General features: G+C 31.4%; 1 protein-coding gene and 1 pseudogene across 2 annotated transcripts in view; one reads left to right on the top strand and one right to left on the bottom strand.

The window, feature by feature from the left end:
* The window catches only part of DMD (dystrophin), a 2,089,898-nt gene that overhangs the window by 777,876 nt on the left and 1,289,518 nt on the right, over positions 1–22,504 (top strand). For both annotated transcript variants that reach the window (XM_011378471.2, XM_011378473.2), the window contains exons 19-21: positions 1,431–1,518; positions 11,502–11,743; positions 18,069–18,249. In XM_011378471.2, coding sequence (XP_011376773.1) covers positions 1,431–1,518; positions 11,502–11,743; positions 18,069–18,249 — 511 coding nt within the window. The remainder of the gene's footprint in view (positions 1–1,430; positions 1,519–11,501; positions 11,744–18,068; positions 18,250–22,504) is intronic.
* Positions 16,195–16,313, bottom strand: LOC111730917 (annotated as a pseudogene).

Below are 22,504 nucleotides of genomic sequence, written 5' to 3'. Positions count from 1 at the left end.
TTGGAGAATCTTTCGAAATATTTAAAAATGTGTGGATTATCTTATGAGCATTCACATCATTTTATGTGCTTGGGAAATAGTCTAGTCTAGATGATTACTTATTTCTCTGAAAATATTTCTGATGTTGCCATATTATGATTTCTGTATTTATGACTATCTATCTGCTATCTATCTTCAACTATTTGCTTTCAGGGGAGTGCACTAGATCTGCATTGTACAATTATAATTGACACTTGTCACATGTGGCTTTTTAAATTTAAATTTATAAATAAAATTAAATTAAAATTAATTCCCCCATCACATGTGCCAAGTTTCTTGTGCTCAATACCCACACAGGGCTAGTGGCTAGTATATTGGACAGTGCAGATACAGAATATTTCCATTCTTGCAGAAAGTTCTACTGAACAACACTATGTAGAGTGTCCATGTGTCTATTGTATGTTCTCCCACCCGTACTCCAGTGTTATACCTTGAGATATTTGTTTAAATGCCTAGTGATCTAAATAAAGTTTTGAAAACTGGTCTGATGTAGAATAACCTCTTTCCACAAACGCAAGTGAAATCTTATGATTATACTATTATTTATTCACAGAAGTATTGCTATCACTATATGTTAAATGCATTGTAGCTTGCTTTTTCTGTGGATATTCTGTTTTAGGACATATATATTATAACCACATCTCTTTAATAACTATAGTAATATAGTGGTGAATCATGGTTGAAAATTTATTTCTGTAGAGATATTAGCTAAACTCAACACTATCAAATGCTAGGTTTTGTTAATTTAAATAATTGTATTTTGTTCAAAAGTTGACTCTAGTTGGGAGAAATGAACACAAGAATTTAGAAAACTTTTTGAAACGGAATCTGTTTTTTCTTGAAATAGGTGTACTTTGACATTTTAGAGAGAAAAAATTAACCTGCAGTTGTGTATTTAGATAAATGTGTTTTCTTCTAAACTAGTCATGCTAGTGTACTTTTTCCCATCGTATATACCTACTAGATTTACTATTTGATTTTTATTACAGAATATATACTATTGTGATGAGTAATTTCAGTGGTGTATAATTAAAAGATAAATTCCATTTTAATTATCTGACATTTTATCCTTTCATTGTTATAATTTGCCTTTGCTGGTTCTTTTTTTTTTTTTTCAGTCTTTCATTACAATGCATCAGAAACTTTTATGTAAAAAAGTTAAGAGTAAAAATCTTATTAAAAATAGTAGCAAATTGGCATGAAAATCGCTTGTGTTTCCATTGCCATTTTGATGCTTCTGATGCTGAGAAACGAGAACAAATCTTTAGATTCACTTGATAAGCTGACAGAGTCAAATATCTTAAGGCTTGAAAGGACAAGTAGAAATTATAATGACTGTGTAGCTTCACAATCCTTATACTGAAATACTCACCTTTGCTATCATGCTGCAGGCCATAGAGCGAGAAAAAGCCGAGAAGTACAGAAAACTACAAGATGCCAGCAGATCAGCTCAGGCCCTGGTGGAACAGATGGTGAATGGTAATTACACGGAGTTGATTTAGATAATCTTCTTAGGGATTTGATAAACACATAGGTTCATATTTATCAGCTGAATTATATCAGACAAGCACTTCCTGAATACAAATTTAAATTAAAGTGAGTTTGTAAGCTTTTTATTATTCTTTCTTAATGCTAAGCAAATTATTATAGGAAATTCAACTTTGAGTGCAATGGAAGAAAGTGGGATGTGGTAGAATATGTTATCAATCTGTTGTAGAGAAATTAATTTTAATGCAAATCCTGCTAGCATTTGTCCAAATAGTTTAAGAAAACAAGTTTTGCAGAAATAATCGAAAATGTAAGCAAACATTTAATATATGTAAAGTGATTATAATCTGATTTTAAATAATTCTTGCAATATACTTTTCTAAACACACTAAAATTATGTAGAAGGTTCATTAGCATACCTGTTTGCTAATAATATGTTTGACATTTTCTATGTTGCTTTTCATTTTTTTCAAACATTTAAAAAACGTCTCCTAAAGGGAACTTTTATTTTTTAATTTTAACTTTTTATGAGTCAGGTAAAAAGAAAGTACAAAGCTAGCAAAACATTTTTCTTTTTATGAGTGAATTAATCATTGCTAACACTTTGTGCCTCAAAAGCTATCTGAACAAAACATATTATTGACATCAATGTGATCCAACTTATTTTGAATTGTCATTGTTCTACTATTATGTTAATTTCCAGATATAAATAATTTATGAAAATTAGGGATGATTTTATTTCCAAACAAGATTTTTTTCATTTTTCAAAGGATTTGTTTATAAAACTGTCATAACCAAGCATAACAAATGTTTTTGTCTTTCATGTCAGCTTTTTCTAGAACGTGCTTACATTCTGGGACATGAATTTTACGTACAAATTATTTTTTGCTTTAATTGCCATATTGACATTAAAAAGTTCAATTATCTTCCTAGAAAATCTATTTATTTTCTTTTTCTAATTAGCCCCAAGACTGTATTTGCTTAAAAACAAAAATAAGCAAATATGACAGCTGAGAATTAGGTTAGAAGTTAATGAATATATAGTCAGTGCAAAATACTAAAATGTTGTTGTTTAGATGCATTTTGCTGAGTGGTTTAGCTGATGAGTTTGACAATAGCATATTCATGTTAAATAAAATTATATGATCTAAAAATGTGTCTGTAGCTGTTATATAATTTCCCCTTTGGAACTTCGTTATCACTTTTTCATTTTTATAAGCTGATGTAAAATTTATACTTTTAAATGGTCTCATTTTATAATCAAGTACCAAGTATACCTTACCTGAAATCATCTGATAGTAGCATACACAGAATTATTCAAAAAGCAGTTAAAATTTAGAAATAAGGGAATGATTCTTTTCGTAGTTGAAACTACGTGTGGGATTAAAACAATCATATGATTAGTGATGTTATAATTTTCTAGACTATTGCCCTCATTGCTCTAACTTTTGGAAGCATGAAGAAAAATCAGGACATATACTAGGTCCTTAAATATTAATTGACTGATTAAATTCTATTTAGCAAAGCAAAATTAAGGTAGTAATTGAGGTAATTACAATGGTAATTTTAGGAAGAAAATAGTAATGCTTCTGAAGGAAAATGGTAAGTTGTATAGAAAGCAAAGAACAGTAAGGGGTACAGGTTTGATTTGAGACATTCTTCATTGATTAACCATATTGATCAAATTTTAAGCTTCTTATTATGCCAGTGAGATACGGTCTGATACGTGTTTTTGCTCAAATTTAGTCTATAACTAGAGCACAGTTCTGCTGCTCCATTCAATCAAATAATGTACATAATGACTAAAAAGTACACTCAGTGATTCTATCTTCTCTTTTTGTTCCTTTATTTTTCGTGGTCCTTTCCAGAACAAGTTGCAGGGCAGGGATTATTATAGTCAGTTTGGCTCACCTCGAAGCCAAACTCTCATTTGTGTAAATTGTGAGTTAAGCCAGGCATACAATAAGTGTCTGGGGAGTACTTCTCCAGGTATATTTCAGAGGGATCCCAAACCCTAATTTACTATAGGTAGCTCCACTAGCATAGAGGAAAAAACTAGAGTTTATTTGTGTGGCTCATGAAGCTGAAATACAAACTGAGGTTTCTCTAAACCAAGTTTCCTAACAGTTAGCTCAGTAAAGTTCTTAAATTTACAAGCCCAGAATTTCCTTCCTCAAGTTTGATTTGGAGTTATAATAAAACATAACCATATAAATCACATATATTCTTTTATTTACAGAAAAGAAAACAAGAGTTGAATCATGGTACTTCATTTAAAACCTCATATAAGCATCTGTTTCTTCTAATTACACATCTTGTTCTCAAAAATTAAGATATAGGCAAGTTATTGTTGTATAATGTTGTATTATGCAACTAATACATATATATATATATACACATTTAATATATGTTCTACAGTGATAATATTTAACATATTTTTAGTGTAAAATATATATGAAGAATAGCATTCAGTATAGCTATTTTAAAGGAAATATTTTAAAACTTTTTTATATGTATACATACATATCTAGAAAATTGAATTTTCTACTTAAAATAATTTACTGTAAGGTTAGAGTACTTTTCTAAAATACCTACAATAATTTTGAAACTCTTAAATTTTGTTTCAGAATGAAACTCTAAGACGTGCAAAAAATTCCTCAGCACTTAACATTTTATATCACTTTGACCCCAAATGGTATATCAGACATATTTCCAAATCACTTTTGACCATTTCTAAATATCTATTGAAAGAATGAATTTTTATTACCACTTAAGAAATACAGAAAACAAAATCTGTTAGATCCAAAGCAATTTCTTGAAAGAATTTGAGAAAGGTACTGAGAAACAGGTAGTGGAGAATGGTCTTAATATTGTTAGAAGTGTAGAAATTACCACGATGACAATGTAGAAGTGGCTTTCATTTGATGTTGCAAAGTTGTGTTAAAAATCAGTTGTATGTCCTGAAAACACTATTTCTTGTTACGCATGTTCAGTTTTGCATAGAATTTATGATCAATTTGAAGATAATTTTCATTTTTCTGCACCTTACCAAATGCAAAGTTATATACAGCATATTAAAATACAGTTAATGTTCAATATAATTTGAAATTTATTATCAACTGTACTATGAATTTAATTGTGAACTTTGCAGAGATTCGGTGATTCTTATTAATTTATTTAGAATATATTTTTTTTTAAACCAAAATAAGGAGGTTGCATAAATTATTTGCTTACTTTAAACCTATACATGAACATTTTTTTAATGGATATCCCAGTTATTTTATGAGTGTAACGGATCTTCATGATATTAATAGCCTACATAAAGAGGCTACGACACTATGAAGAGAGAATATTAACTAAAAAATCATGTTTCTGGGGTTTTTGACATGAAATTTTGGTGTACTTTTAACTATTTCTTAACTATATTTTTTGAGCTAACATTAAATTAATTTGCTGTTCCTCTGTCAACATCAATTGCTTAGGTAAGTATGAGGAGCAGTTTCATAGTGTTGGATGGTGGAGAGAACCTCTTATGGGAGAAATTTTTCACAGATATAACCTTTATGAACCTTCTTGTCAATATATCAGATTAGTATAACAGCGTTATTCTCAAGAAATTGATTGCTTCCTAGAACTTTAATGAGAGGAAGTGGGAGACTAGCTTGGGTACCTAGTGATCTAATTATGTTTCCTATACCTTGTGATACTGAGAAGGGGAGTTTCCAAATTTTGACTTATTTCATTTTTTAAAAAGGATATATATAAACTTCTTCAAGGTTTATTTTTATATTGTTTTATTTAAACAAAAAAAGTATAAAATAATTAAATTTTAGGAAATTTTAGCAACTAAATATGGTAAAGAATCTTGCCACTATATCAATACTATTGATTATTAATTAATGAATTCTGATTTCCAAAATTTTTATTTTGAACAGTTTTTAACTGATTTGCTACTTTGAAGTAAAAGCTTTATAGTATATGAGTGAAATTATGGGATTTCAGGACAATCTAGAACATATGCTTATACTTATTCTTAATTTTTATAAAATAATATTCTTGCATATATTGTCTATATGAGGAGATATGTAATATAGATTTATAAAAGTATAATTTCCTATTGGTCATGTATTTTAAAAACCTAGTTTAGATAAGTTGTTTTATTAATATTGAAATTGCCAAAAAATAATTATATCAAAACATTCATCTGAAAACATATATAAGCATAGCTTAATTCCCTCTTCTTTAAGCTGTGAAATGCTTTCACCACAATTTCCAGAGGAGTTATTATAATTACCTAATAGGGTTAGTGATGTTTCTTAAATGAAATTATGCTTCACTTTTAATTTCTAATTGTAGTTTTCTGTGTGTTAAGAGCCTGAAGACAATCACATTAAAGAAATGTTTAAATAAAAGTAGTAATTATTAGTATATAAGACTAAAAGAACATCTCAAAACTGTCATTCCCACAGCGTTAGATTATAGTGTTTAACATAATATCTAATAGTAAGTCTGCTAAGGATCGTAATTAAATAGCATAGACTGATAACACACAGATGAGAGCTTCTAATATTAATTGTGTAACTGTACTTTTAGTGTTTTGTTTTATAACTCATTAAGCACTTCGCATGTATGATATCATTAGAGTTTGGACAAAATTTTGTCAGATGAGCAAGGGCAGGGATTTTTATAGTCAGTTTGGCTCACCTCAAAGCCAAACTCTCATTATCTTTGCTTCACTATTTGTAGTTATCCAGACCCTCTATTGCGAATGAGCAGCTTTCCACAGTTGCACCCATTTCCTCTTCTCTTACTCTTTCCTCAGTTCTGGGCAATTTGATTTATGTCTCCTGTTTCTCCATGGGACACATCGGATAATGGTCTACACAGAGTTCACACTCAATAAATCTTGTTAATTGACAGACTCATTTTTCTTTAATCTCCAAAGGAAGAGACTGTGTGTGTGTGTGTGTGTGTGTGTGTCTGTGTGTGTGTGAAGGGAGGAGATTATAGTAGTCACTGTTGTAGAAAATTAGTCACAAAAACAAATATTAGTTGGAATTGGACTTTTATCTTTTATAATTCAATGATGTTTATAAATATGATGTAAAAAGCTATATTAGTAAATTTATATATTATATTTACTAGAGGTGTTGACTTTTATATAAAGCTATTAATTTTTAAAAGGTATTATTTTAAAAAAACATGACATAGCAGTTGTATAAAAGTTAGTGTGGTCAACGAAGTCTCTAGAATTTAGTCTATAATATTCAGACCCTATCTTCATGGGCTCTGAATAAACTTCCATTATATTTTAGGCTGTTACATTGAATGCCAAATGAATTTGTAATGACCCTCACTTAATATACAAAACAATCAGAGACTATTTATTAGCAACTTTAAGTTTTCATTCCAAATATTCTTCTAATTCAAGAGCTCTGAAAACACAACGTTTTGCATTATTCTACCCTGGCTTCATGGCTAATGATGAATATACTTGATGAGGAATACTTCACTTTAAGTGGCAGTTCTAAAGTACTTGCATGGAAGGTGGTGCACAATTAAAATTATTCTAACAGTCTGTTATGCACTGTACACAAGTAATAAAATTAATGGATGCACTTCAAGTAATGATCCATTTCCTCTGGGTGCAATATATTTATTCACAGACTATTTCAGGGGTTGTTTAGAATATGAGATGTGAATAGATTATGATCCATTATCCTTGAGATTTTAATGTGCCGCTACAAAATGGTTTCCATAAGTATTGTTTATAAAGTCGGGTGAGTTAGTGTTTGTATTCTTAAGTAGCTGACAAAAAAATTAGAAACACAGATGCTCAAATAATTGGTACTTAAAACTTTGCAGATATTTATACTTACAAACTGTCATAGAACTTAAAATGTTCAGTTAAGGAGCATAATTCTATGAAATACACATAAAACAATTATATATTATAGTAAAATTATTCACATGTGAGTATTCACTTGGGAAACACTTAGTACCCTTATTCTACCAATGTTTTAAGGGACTTTCTCGTAATAGATAATAGATGGCCATTTTATTCATGAAGCTGAAGTAATGGCATTTATAATTTTAGTTTAAGAAATAAACATTAAGTAATATGACATGTGACAGTGCTTTTGATCCCTCCCCAAGTATTTTAAAGCCAATTTGAAGCAAGAGAGACTGTGTGTGTGTTTGTGTTTGGCTTTTTGCGCCTGGGGATAGTGCTTTCTTCATATCTGTATTTGTATAAAGTAAGCTATTTATTTGGTGTTGAATAAGCCAACAAGTACATCGTATTTATTCCGTGCTGACTCTAAGCTGAGAACTCTATCAGGTACTGCCAGTGGAGCCATTTTTCTTAGAGGGATTTTTCATTAGGCACAGGTCATATTCTAGTTGAGCAGGAAGCATATTCACACATGAATTAATACAATATTTACATACAAATCCTTTATAATAAGATGTTCGATAATCAGGAGCCACCATCCTACCTTTGCCAGTGACATCTAGAAATTTTTGTTTTTAATTTTTGGCATGGATGTCCTTTATAACTTTAATTTCAAATGATTATAGATGTATGACCAAATATTCCAAGATTCCCTACTAAACTCTAGGATTCATCACTGGTTGACAAATTTTCTTTTAAAAATTTATACATACACTTTTTGTATCCCATATCCATGCCATATTATATAAAGTTAGCACTAACTTTAAAAATATTAATCATTTATTTTTCATAAATGACTTCTTTCATTCATTGCACCCCCCAGTTTCATCATTTGTAAGATCTAATCTCTTGTTTCCTACACATTCCTTTTCATTTCCTTGTATTAACATTGATCAATATTTATTGATTGCCTAGTGTATGTCAGATTTTGTGTAACTACTTCATACATGTTAACTTGGAACTCTCATAGGTATCCTATGAGGTCAATTCTATTTTATTCTCATTTCGTGGATGAGAAAATTGAGACCCATTGGAATTAAATAACTGAACCCAGTTCACCCATCTAGTGAAGGGGGTCAAATCTGAATTCAGATTTAATAATACCAGAGCTCTTATTATGAATTTCTAGGTTTTTCTGCCTGCCTTAACCATTTATCCTAAAATGGAGATACTTCTTTTACCTATTATTTTATTTGAATTGCCTTTATTCAGTTATAAAAATCAATATGCTGTTAAGTAGAGAATATTGTTGATTACATAGTAGATTTCTACAAAATTCACTTTCCTCATTTTTTAATTCCTTTTACAGTGATGTTTAGTATCGACATTTTTTTGGCATAACGTATTGAACTGATAGTTTTGGGTAATGATCAACAAGGATTCACTAAATTCTATCTCTAGATTTTAATAGATACCACAGAACCTATTGGTATTTTATTATAGTTTGAGTTATATTTTCGTGATTATAATAACATGTATTATTCATATTGAATATTAACTTATGATTTTATTTTTTCATGCCAAAGGTTGTCCTATGGTTGACCTCTCTAAGGGGCAGTGAGATATTTCTCTCTGTATTCCTTTATTTAGATAAATGTTAAATAAGACTCAATCCGGTAGTAGTCCATCAGTCTCTTTAAATTACTTTAGCATCTCTTATTTGCCTATCTTGAATGAGAACTGCCATGCGCTTCCTTCTTCTAAGAGCTTATTCAAGTTTAACATATGCTAAAAATATTTCTCTCAAACATCTGATCGTTTAGATCCATGGCACATTTGTGAGTCCTTATCTAATATAATTTAAAATTTCTCACCTTTGTATTTTTTCTAATTATTTCATTTTCCAGCAATAATGTCAGCATTGTATTGTAATATTTTTTCCTCAAACCGAGTGCCTATATGACTGGAGTTTTGGATTCTTCTCTTAGATTTTGTAACAGCCATTATCTTTTTACAACTACAGTTACTTAGCGGCATTCTCAAAACATATTTGGCACAATTCTTGATCACTGCTCAAAACTAAATTATCACAAACAGTATATCACACAACACATCTCAGTAAGACCAATTACTTTCTTAACTATTAGGAGAGAATTAGAAGAATATTTAGCTCTTGCAAACCACATGCTGCCTCTTATAGCTGTATATATGGAGACATGTTTATATTACCTTTATACATTTTATTTTTTCAATTATTGTTTTTATAAGGCTAATGTGAAAATTAAATGAATTGATATGTATAAACATTTAGAGCATGTTAGCTATTATTATTATGTGGTACACTAAGCCACATGCATTGTTTATGTCATAGAAATGATGTGGATTATTAAATTATCCTGCCATTTATTGGCCTTGGAATGTCCACTTCAAGGCTTAATTAATTTTGTGCTTTGTCTTTCACTGGGTCTGCCTGGGCCCCAACTCCATGTCTTTCTATTGTTGGCAGGAAGCTGGACCTTAGACCTTTGTACTTTGGGAACTTTAAATTATTTTTTTTAATATATCAGCTGAAGAATGAGGAAAAGATTTCCAATAATATTTGCATAGTTTCTTTTCTCCAATATCATCTCGGGTAGTATCAAACTTTGAAATTAGAGTTGTGTTTCAAATGAATTAAGAGCATAACATAATTACAACAAAATGAAAATTAGAATATCAGAGCAGAGGAAAATAAGAGGATAAAATAATATAGTTGTTGAATTCAAATCCATATTTCTCAGTCTTTAAAAAGAGTGCACAGCATGTGTAAGTTAGCAGAACCACAGGGCTCATGTTTGTTAGCAATGGTCTTCAGACTTTTTAATAACTTAACTTCTCATTAACTAAATCATATTATCAGAAAGTGAAGTAAAATGAATATTCATAAAAGTAGAGTCTTCTAGACAATTTAGTCTTCGCTAAATTACTTAAGATATTTTAATCTAGAGGAAGAATCTAATAGTTTATGATCCCTTTTAAGATGCCTGTGGATATATGTAGGGATAGGAAATATTCAAATATTCATCATTTCAAAAATATATAAAAGTTATCCGTGCTACATAGCTATATTTTTAAGTGGATATCATGTTTAATATTTTATGTAATGTAATTAATAAAGTTACTATATAAACTGATATATATCTATGCATGTATAAGAACATCTAAATTTTGTTAACTACCTTTAGAGAATGAATATTTTAGCACATAGCGTTACATGATACTGCTTTCATGCTATATATATGATAATATATACTTGGATTGGCATTAATCATATATGACAAAATTTAAATAAGATAATATATATTAAAAGACAGCCTATTCCTTAACACGTAGTGGGTTCTCCAGAAAGCTAAAGATGATAACGATGTGCTTTTGTTTCCATGTTGCCCTTGATAGATTTTAAAACTTTCAGATCAACCTCTACATTTGGAAATGATATGCAAATATTATGAAAACCTTTTTAGCTATTAGAAAGATTATTTTTCCTAGTAGTTGCTTCACTTCTTTGGATCCATAGACTGCTTATTTCTGGCTTTCTATAGCAAAAAGAGAATTACTGATTTTAGATACTTAACTTTTTTACCTTTTTATAAAATAATCCAGATAAAGAATTTCAACTAATTTCCAAACCATTTTAAAAAATAAAAATGTAAGTTAGTTTTTTGATGGTACATTTTAATAATATAAGCAATATTTAACATTTATTTAGAAACATCCAGAAAGTTATTTGTCTATTATCAATCTTCCACCCCTTGTCAGAGCTTCAACCATTTTTTAAATGTAAATATATTCTAATCTACTACATCTTACGTGTTCTTATTTATTATTTTTTTACAGTCATAGTTTTGATAAGATGCAACTCTAATAATTTGCAATCAGTAATACAGAAATCATCTTGGTATTTTTACTCCTTTATCAGTAAATAAACAATTTGAAATGATTCATCTGAAGAATACTTTCAAACTTGAGACTCATTGGTTTTCAGATAATGTCTTTCAGTCTGTGGCTTCAGTGGGTATATTTTAAAAATCTTTCTTTCTAGAGGGTGTTAATGCTGACAGCATCAAACAAGCCTCAGAACAACTGAACAGCCGGTGGATCGAGTTCTGCCAGTTGCTAAGTGAGAGACTTAACTGGCTGGAGTATCAGAACAACATCATCACTTTCTATAATCAGCTACAACAATTGGAGCAGATGACAACCACTGCTGAAAACTGGTTGAAAACCCAACCCACCACCACTTCAGAGCCAGCAGCGATTAAAAGCCAGTTAAAAATTTGTAAGGTAAGAATCTTTCTCCCTATTTGGAGCATAAGCAATAGGAATTCCTTGGAAATTTTCAGAAGAATAGCAAATTATATAATGATAAAATTTCTCCTTTAATGATGTCATTAAACATAGTAAAGATCAAAATAGAAGCAAAGAAAATTGTTTTAAGTAGGTGATACATGGATGCTTGAATTCTAAAAAAAAATGTATTTACAGTAGTTACACATGGCTAATTGATTTTACTAGTTTGCAAAATGATGAGGCAGTTTTATAGTATGAAACCACATGTACCCTGAGAGAAATGACCAATAATTTGAAAGTCTTTCTTATAACAGTTCATGTGTTCAGAGCAAAAACCCAGTCATATGTTGAAACGTGGAATCCACACACACACAAGCAGCTGATAGACTATGTAATTGACTAGATGAGGAAGAGCTTTACAACTGACAGTCCACTCAAATTAGGATAGTTTAAAGAAGATTTCTTTGCAGAAATACTTTATAAACATGCTTGGAGGACAGAAAAACCACAAGGGATAGTACAGTAACCCATTATCAGAGCAGTTACTATTCTTAAAGCAGAGAGATCAGGGAGAGGGATGTTACAGAAACCCAGATGGAAAAAGTCAGATGCCATTTGTAAAGGTTGCCATAGGAGCCAGCCCAAGTGCCATCACAGAAATGGAGTCAGAAAAAGAAACACCCTACTTCTCTCTTCTCCCTGCCTCCAGAAACTGAATAGGGTTTCACATTGATTAAACTTAATCAGAAGACAGAGGACAAGGAGCTATAGTATATAAATGTCATTTTCTTGGGTCACAGGAAAAGACTGGAAAGTGAATCTGGAAAGGCAAACAACATATGACTGGCACAAGAGGCCCTGAGAAAGAGATTAAAAGAGTATGTCTGAAAGTATAAGAAAACAAGAGATATTTAATAATGTCAATCACTTGAACTTTTTGCATAATTACTATGTGCTACACAATTTTCGTGGGAAGTGGGCAATTGATGAGAGGATAGATGAAGAGGTTTCCAAGGTGAACCTTAATGATAGACAGTTGTCTGGGTTTAATATAAAAAGCAATAAATGAAGATTAATCTGCACACTTTGAAAAGAATGGTTTAAATAATGGGAGACTAGAGATAATTGATGGGGTTGATTTGGAGGTGGTAATGAACCCAGAAAATGATAAAAAATACAAAGCTATTGAAAATAATTGAAGGATTTATTTCTTCAAATATTGGACCTATAGTTTTAATAGGAAGTAAATAAACCTGGAAAATATATATTTCAGGCAAAGAATATTGTACAGAAAAGCCTTTAGTTTATTAGGCAAATATACAAATCTACGACTTTCTATATTTAGACACATTTTTCTATTAAAGAGTAGAATCCGTAACTTTTTTTTTCTGTGAATCAATGGAATTGTCCACCTACATTATTTCTTGCAATAAAAATCTGATGATATTACCTAACCTGTTCTTGAGATTCAGATACAGAAATTAATAATAACATCTACAAAACTGATTCAGCCATAAAATAAATATTCGATGTGGTCAAGTTTGATACTATGTATATTAACTGACTGGGGCTGCCATAATAAATACCATATAATGTGTGACTTAAACAATAGGAATTTATTTTCTGACAGTTCCAGAGCTTGGAATGTCCAAGATTAAGGTCTAGTAGGGTTTGGCTTCTGGTGAGAGCTCTCTTCCTGTCTTGCAGACAGCTGCCTTCTTACCATGTCCTCACGTGGCCTTTCCTCGGTGCATGAGCTTGTAGGGAGAGAGAGTAATCTTTCTTGTAAGGCCACCAATTCTATCAGATACGGACACCACTCTTCCAACTTCGTTTAACCTTTACTACTTCCTAAAAGTACTATCACAAAATACGGTCACATTATGGGTTAGGGCTTCAACATATAAATTTGAGGGAATATAATTCATTCCATAACATTCTGACACTGCCATTTCCCATTCATGTCCTTCTCATATGCCAGAAACCACAAAAGTCAGAATTCATTCCGACATCAACTCTAAAGTCCAAAGTCTCCTCTAAATATTATTTAAATCACATGTGGGTGAGAATCAAGATATGGTACATCCTGAGACAAAATTTCTCTCCTGCTGTGAACCTGTGAAACCAGATAATTTATATGCTTCCAAAATGTGATGGTGAGACAGACAGAAGAAAAAGACTCCCATTCTAAAAGGAGAAAAAAATAGGGAAGAAGGAAGGGGTGATGTGTTCTAAGCAAGTCCAAAATGTGGCAAGGCAAATTCCACTGGGTTTGAAGACTCGGGAATAATCCTCTTTGTTTCAATGTCCTGCCTTCCAGTCCTGTCAGGCCCATGGTTCTACCTTTAGGACCCCCTGGGGCAGCGGTCACTTAAGTTTGGGCAACATTAGAGTATACATTCTTTGACCCTGCCTTCATAGTGTTTACCTAGAGTAGGGGACAGAGACATTAAGGAAATGATTAAATACATAGATGTGAAAATACCACTGGGACAAATGCTTTAATCAAAGTTACAGAGTTCTGGGAGAGTGCCTAACAGAGAAAACCTAACCTAGACAGACCTACCAAGGACAGCTTCCTTGAGGCAGGTACATCTGAGTTAAGTCTTTTAGGATGAGTTGAAATTAAGAGCATAGCATGGCAAGTGGCTTTAGGCAGAAAGAATGTGGTGGGAGGGAGCAGTAACAACTAAGGAACTGCAAGAAGGCCAATGCGAATGCTGAGCATAGTGGGGCAGGGGCATAAATTGAAAGATGCAGGCAAAAAGGCAGGCATATAGGAGACAAAGGAAGGACTCTTGGGGCATGCTAAGACCTTGGTCTTTATTTGAGGAACAAATGGAGATCACTGGAGGTTGTATATCTTAAATATTCTCTTGAGGTTAGGGAAGTTATCCTAAGTAAAATCATCTGCTTTTATGTATTCAGCCACAAAGTTTCAAATTCTTATGACACAATTCCACTCCTCTTTATTGCCCCTTACTCTTTCTTTGTGCCCCACTGATTTTTATTAATTTGAGGAATCAACTTAGGTAAAATATTTAGCAGGATAAGTGCAATGTCATTTATACAATGGTTAAAATAATACTATTTGGCTATGATTAATGATAGGTAAGTAAATTATTCCATCCTGTTCTTCAATGCATTGTTATTCGAGGATTTTTTTTTTTCTTAGAGTACAGATTTAGCTCAAAATTTAATACTCGCCAGAACTGATTCTTAATATGTTGATGGTTAGAGAGCCTTTCTGGAATTGGAAGAGATCTATGGATCCTTTCCTGGGAAAGATATAAAACTTTTCCCTCAGATCAAAATATAATTTTAAAGGATAAACAGACTCAGGGAAGATGCCTCACTCTGGAGGACCAACCACACTTAGGCCCTTTTATGGAGATAATGAGTAATTGTTAACATCTTTAAATGTTAAATATTTCAGATCAAAATGATCTCTCCTAAAATGTACTCTCAGAACTTTAAGGTCTTAACTGAACATTTGCCCAAATGTTTAATTAGTTTCAAAGTCCCCTTTGTTTTGCAGAACATACTTTACTGTAGCTCCTTCTATAGTTCCCTTAACAGGAGGAATGAAGGCCCTCCATCTGGCCAAATGTAAATAAGGTTCTTATATGTTTCACAGCAGATGTCAATGCTGCCATTTGCAAGCCTGGTGTACAAAGTGCATATCTATAATTCTATACTCAAAAACACAGAATATTGCCCTTTACCTCTTGTCTTATTCTTCCTCCTTGGATATACACCTGCCTTCTAGAACTTGATTGAGAAGCTTTATATTTGAACGGAAGACATGGGTCACCTCCCCATTTATTTAAATGTCTCTCATCTTCACCTACCAAAAGAATTTGATTGTCAGAGATTAACCTACCTGAATCAGCTGATACATCTATAACCATTATACTACCATTCCTCTGAATGTTATCTTTTTTTTATTAAAATTTATTGGGGTGACATTGATTAATAAAATCAAAGAAGTTTCAAGTGTACAATTCAACAGTATGTCATATATGTGTGTGTGTGTGTGTGTGTGTGTGTGTGTGTATGTGTGTGTGTATTGCATTGTGTGTCATCTTTATATCTTCTAAAACTCATAACAAGTGGCATTGTCTATTAGGTAGTCTTGCTACTGTGAAAGGATCTATGTGATAAATTTACCTCATTTTATTCTAAGACAAAAGTTACTCTGTTCAAAAGACTATGTATGCATCTAAAAATAACTTTATTTTTATTTTTCACTTTGATTTTCAGGAAGCTCAGGGTTATATTTAGTTCATAATTACTGTGATTCTTTCAATTTCCCTCTCCTTTTAATTGGTTTATGATCCAGTTTTTAATTTTTTTTTTTTTTTTTAGGTAAGGCAACCCTTGGTTGACCTCATAGGTTGCAAGGACCTTGTCAATTTACAATCCCTTATTTTTTTTACTTTTTATGCCTACAGCACTTGGTCTTCCTAGGTGGTCTCCCATCCAAGTACTAACCAGGCCCAACCTTGCTTAGCTTCTGAGATCAGATGGGATTGGGCTTGTTCAGGGTAGCATGGCCATAGACAGTTTTTAAATTTTGATTATCCTGCTTTTTACATTTTAAATGGTAAATAATCCTGAAGTACTTTTTTCTAAAGGTAGCATAGGTATGAATTATAAGTAAATGACCATGATATAATACTTTTCTTTTTTTATTTTTAATTTTTAAATAGTTTTATTTCTTTTTTATAATTAAAAATTATTGAGGTGACATCGATCAACAAAATCCAATAAATTTCAAGTGTACAATTCAACAGTATGTCATATATATTGCATTGTATGTTCACCACCCATAATAATACTTTTAGAAAGAACATTTTGAAATGTGTTTACATTCAAATTATGTATGTATCAGATACATATGAATTTCATCTTTACTGAGAACAAGAGTATGAAAACATTTTTATAAAGAATGGCACTGTTTAAAAGAAATAGAATTCAAGCTACAAATTTGGGCCACATATGTAATTTTAAATGTTCTAGACGAGACATTGAAAAAGAAAAAAGAAACAGGTAAATGAATTTCAATAATGCATTTTATTTAACCTGGTATATCAAAAATATTATTTCAAGATTTAAGAATATTTAAAACTATGAGAGTTTGTATATTTTCATATTAAGTCTTCAAAATTCAGGGTATGTTTTATATAATGACAGCACATCTAAATTTGGACTAGACACATTTCAGGTGCTCAGTAGCCACATGTGACTAGTGACTACTATGTTGGATAGCACAGAAGAGTGTCTATGTGAATTTTTCATCCAACCATGATACTGTTGAAAGTGAAAGGGATGCTATTAATAATTATATCAAGACAAGAAGAAAAAAGCAAACAGTCACCCTAAATAAAACAATGGTAATTGCCTGTTTAGTCAGGAGAAGTAACGAGACCATATAAAAGATAGATAATTGTAGACATGAATGTGTGTGTGTGTGTGTATGTGTGTATATATATATATTACATAGATTACATATACATATATATACATATGTTGATATGTACACATATTACATAGATTATATATACATATAATGTATATATTAATATTTATAAACACATTTATAATTTAATGTAGTATGTATGAATGCAACTATATGTGGACATATAATTTATATTCTACATAAATGAATTTAAAGAAAAGATATTGTCCATTAAACTTAGAATTTGAAGCAAAGTCACATGATTTTGAGATGAGGGGTGTAGAGGACCATCCATGTTTGATTTCTAGAAAAAATATAAGGTTATTTATAGTACTTTTCACTCATACGCATTCATACTCATTAATGTTCTAAATCAGGAGTCCCCGACCCTCAGACCGCAGACTGGTACCAGTCCGTAACCTCTTAGGAACCAGGCCACACATCAGGAGGTGAGGGATGGGTGGGTGAGCAAGTGAAGTTTCATCTATATTTGCAGCCGCTCTCCAGCACTAGCATCACCGCCTCAGCTCCACCTCAGATCATCAGGCATTAGATTCTCAGGATCCCTGGTACCTGGTGCCAAAAATGTGGGGACTGCTGCTCTAAATGATGTCATTTTGAAATTTAAAGACATTTATATATGATGATCTCTATTGAATGAAGAGCCAAAGTATTCTTAACTTAATGATGACCTGTACTAGAGGCTTGCCTAAACCATCATAGATGTTTCTTAACAATTTTTTGATAAGGGTTTTAAGCTAAGCTTGCATCATTTCTTCTTAACACCTTCCTTTGCAAAAATGTAATGTATACAAAGAGAAAACGTTATTTATTTTCATACCCTAAATTATGGTACAGGATGAAGTCAACCGGCTGTCAGCTCTTCAGCCACAAATTGAGCGATTAAAAATTCAAAGCATAGCCCTGAAAGAGAAAGGACAAGGGCCAGTGTTCCTGGATGCAGACTTTGTGGCCTTTACAAATCATTTTAACCAAGTCTTTGCTGATGTGCGGGCTAGAGAAAAAGAGCTACAGACAAGTAAGTAAAAACACTTAAAATGGCTTTGATGTTTTCCAAATTAGGTATTTAACAAGAAAAGAGAAAGTACTAATATGAAAGAATAATTTCTATCAAAGGAACCATCTTCCGTACAACTGTAGTAACAAGTAATGAAATATCCTTGTTGGAAAATGTTATATTTCTATTTCTTCCTTCTTCCCCTGTAATAATTTCATGACTGTGAGGAATAAATAAAGCATATGTTTTATATAGGCATAACTTCTCTTTGGTGGGTTGCAACTTTTACAATCAAACATTTTGAACAGTTTTTTTAAATTAATTTATTTTTTATGGTGGCATTGGTTAATAAAATCCAATAAGTTTCAGCTGTACACGTTAACAGTAAGGGATATGTATGTTTACACTGTGTGTTCATCTCTCATAGTTAGATTACTTTCTGTCACCACATATTTGATCCCATTTACCCTGTCTACCTCTCCTATCCCCCTTACCAATGAAGGAAGAAAAGGAGCATTTGAAGTCCTGTTAGTGGGTTTTCGTTAATTCCAGTTTTCTTTAAGTACAGGATATTTAGCTGGGCATCTTACTAATACTTCTTTCAATTTACATGAAGATTATTATAGCTGTAGCATACATGTGGCAACTGAAACTCAGAAAAGGATAAACTATTCTTTGGGCTGCATTTTACTATCCATTCATTATAACTATATAAGATCCTATTTTTCTCATTTAATGATGAAATATAAGGGTGGAGCAATTATGCAAATGCCTACCATATGACTAGCAAATGTTTAAAGAAGTCTCTTTTGTCTCTTATCAATTTGCTCTTGTGATATTAATACATAGTATCTGGTCCAAAATATCCCTACTCATCAGCTTACTTTTTAAGACAAAAATTCCTTTGACAGGCAAGTTTATAAACAAACACTTTTAAGCATTATTAAATGAGTTTTTGGTTCACCATACACATACATGCATATGTATATATGTACACACAAAGGAACATAGAGTAAAATTGGATTTAAAGATATTATATAAAAATACTTTTAAAAATGTATTTCTCAAATTTGTTTTGAGAAGCACAATAAGATATGTTTGTTTTCTACTAAAATTTTAATTAGTTGAAAAACAAAGTTTTAAATTGCTTTTCTTTGTAAATATCCAAAGAATTTACCACATAATAACATTTCTAGAATTGGCATCGTGATATACATGAAGCTTTCCCAACTTTCCTAAATTTTTATTTTTATTTCTTACTGAAGTCATGGAATGAACTGAATAAAACAAACAGTAAATGCATATTTTTCTTTTTATTTCAAAATCTTTTATGCTGAGAGGCTATTTTCCTGATAGGGAATTAAGTAATACAACTTTTCAATAATGTCAGCTCCCTCTAGTGGATTTCGATATATTTGTTGGGTTTCTATAAAATCAATTGGAGAAAAGATTGTGAATGTCCTACATTTTCGAACATTGACCTATTTTACAATAATGCATTTTTTTGTCATAAAGTCCATAAACCTCTCTGAAAATCAAATACAGTTTAATAGTTATACTGGAACTCGTGGGAAAAAGAGCTTATTCACTGGGAAATTATTTTAATTACATTTACCTGTTAATTAAGTTTCAATGATTTTTTCTGTTTATTTTAAAGATGTTCAGAATATTGTTGTTTGATGATAACTGAGATTTGACTATGATACTATAATATAAATATATAGTAATATATACTTTTTGTCCATACAATCATCAATCTACCCATCCATATTATCCTGTTTTTCTTTATTTTTCATACATATGATGATTCTTTTAAAACTGCCACTTTCACTCCATTGATCTCTAAATAAAATGTCCTTCCTTCTGCTTTATTTACCAGAACATCACTAACAATTTTACTCACTCTTGGAAAGATTGTCTTGATTAATTAATAATCATTAAATATGGATTATATATGAATTATAAATTATACAACTTATAGACATATGTATAATTTATGTTTGTTATATATTATTTAATTTCCGCTTTACTTTTTTTTTACTACTGTCCTCAATGAAACAAAAATGACTTAAGTATCCTTTGAGTGGTGAAAATTGGTATGAAAAAATATTAAAAGATAAAATGCATCTTATATTCGTAGTTATTTTTAGTGTACAAATAACTTTTTTTATAAATTATCTTTCTTAGTCTTTAGAGACCAAACCTTTGAGAATGTTTTATTATCCCTATGTCACAAGTACATGTAATCAATAATATGTACTATAGCACAACTGCTTTTTCAGTTAAAGGTTTTTACCCCATGACATAGATTCATCTATATCAGAAAATACAGCATTTAATTCCACATGTGACTTTTTAGAAAATTATTAAATCATCTTGTCGTGTCTCTCCTGCTCTTTTCTTTGCTATCCTCTCTTATTTCCCCCTCTTCTCTGAAGCTTCCCTCCCTTTTAAGTCAGTTAGATAAAACAGTGGATTTTTAAACAAAAGATACAGAAAACATTTTTCACAGACCTCTGCTATAATTTTAGATGTCAATTTGACCATACATTGTCATCACCATCCCTCACAGAGCTGTACTAAAAGACTAGAGATTAATGTATTTGTTTGTTTGTTTTTAACCTCTTAATATAAACAGTAATGTACCATGGTAGTAACCCTTAAAACTTGCTTTTCCAGTAATTCACAGCAATACTATCAAAACTACAATCATTTATATTAATTTTAATTTTGTGGGATATATTTCCCTAATCATGAAATATTAAGAAGGTATCTGTTTTAAGATCTTGCTTTCACAATAAAATAGTAAAAACTGTCATAAGAATCTTTATTTTGAGATGAATATCATACTTTTATAAGAAATATATGACTTAAATGTTGACTCTTCAGGCCATTTTTTCCAGGTACCTGGGCTGGGCCAAATGATGTTAATAGAACTCTTGTGGTCTTTTAAGTTGGTAGGTTATTAAATTGGATATGTTTATTGTGTTATTGCTGTCAGTAAAGAGAAAATCATTAGTTGGATTATTAATCACTATTTCTACATAAGTGGAAAAAGTGAATTTCCGTAGATGGAGCCAGACTAGTTCTGCTCCTACATTGGCATCACAAGGGCAACATTGACTGGTAGGTAGAGTGACTCATGTTGAGTTTACCCTTGAGTGCAATTGGCTTCTACACCAAACTTTTCTTTCTTTTTAATCTGATAAAGAATTAAGAGTCCTTCACTAGTATTCTCAAGTATGTCTGTTTTAAATGAGATAAACTATGTTGTTTCTAATCATTGTCACACTACTATAAGATAAATCGTATTGGCTAATGAATGCTTTTTTACATCTAGAAGGAAAATGAATGAGTAAAGTTATCCTTGGTTTGAGTTGTATAATATAATCATGTATTTTATCTGCAGCCCAGACCTACCCTCTAAATCTTAGAGTTGTATTTCCAACTACTTCCTTAAATTTTCCATTTTGATGTCTCAAGGTATCATAAACCCATTAGGACCCAAAAAGATAAACTCATGGTGGGTAACTCCATAGCCAGCAACCATTTCCTCTTTGGCCCTTCCAAAAGCAGGGAAAAAGAACCAACATCTATATAATTTCAGAATTAGGAACCTCAGAATCATCCTTGATATACTTTGTCCCTCACCTGTTCCCTCTCCCATGCAGTCACCAAACCTATGCATTTTTATCTTCTACATAGCTCTCATTTGTAAACTTCTTTTTATATTTATCACCATCATATTAGTCCAAGCTACTGTGGTTTCTTGCCTGAATCACTAATTTGTCTCCCCACATCCATTCTTGATACTGAGCAATCTATTTTCTACCTGTCAGCCAGAATGATTTTTCTCAAGGCAAATCTTACCATGTTACTTTTTTAATGTAATATGTTCAATGATTTCCTTTTGCTCTTGGTTCAAAGGCACCTAAAAGACGCTGCCTATCTCCAGTCTCACAGTCTCATTCATATTTAGTTTCTCTCTACTTCATTGCCCTTTCATTTCCTGAAGATGGCATCATATTCCATAGCTCAGAGCCTGTGTATGTTCTCCCAGAAGCCCTAGCACAGCTAATTCTTACTATTTCGTATCTTTGCTCACCAGTTAATCCTAGGAACTCTCAATCTATATATGATGTTCTTATTATTTACTGTCATGGCACTCTATATTTCCCTTTTATAAAATTAGTTATAATTTGCTCAAAACTATATTAGAATAGTATGAGTAAAGTGTGAAACAAATGAAAGCAGAGACCCTGTTTTCTTCCTTATC

Source organism: Pteropus vampyrus, unplaced genomic scaffold (assembly GCF_000151845.1).
Source record: "Pteropus vampyrus isolate Shadow unplaced genomic scaffold, Pvam_2.0 Scaffold340, whole genome shotgun sequence".
Taxonomy (NCBI): domain Eukaryota; kingdom Metazoa; phylum Chordata; class Mammalia; order Chiroptera; family Pteropodidae; genus Pteropus; species Pteropus vampyrus.
This window is presented reverse-complemented; position numbering and strand designations above follow the sequence as displayed.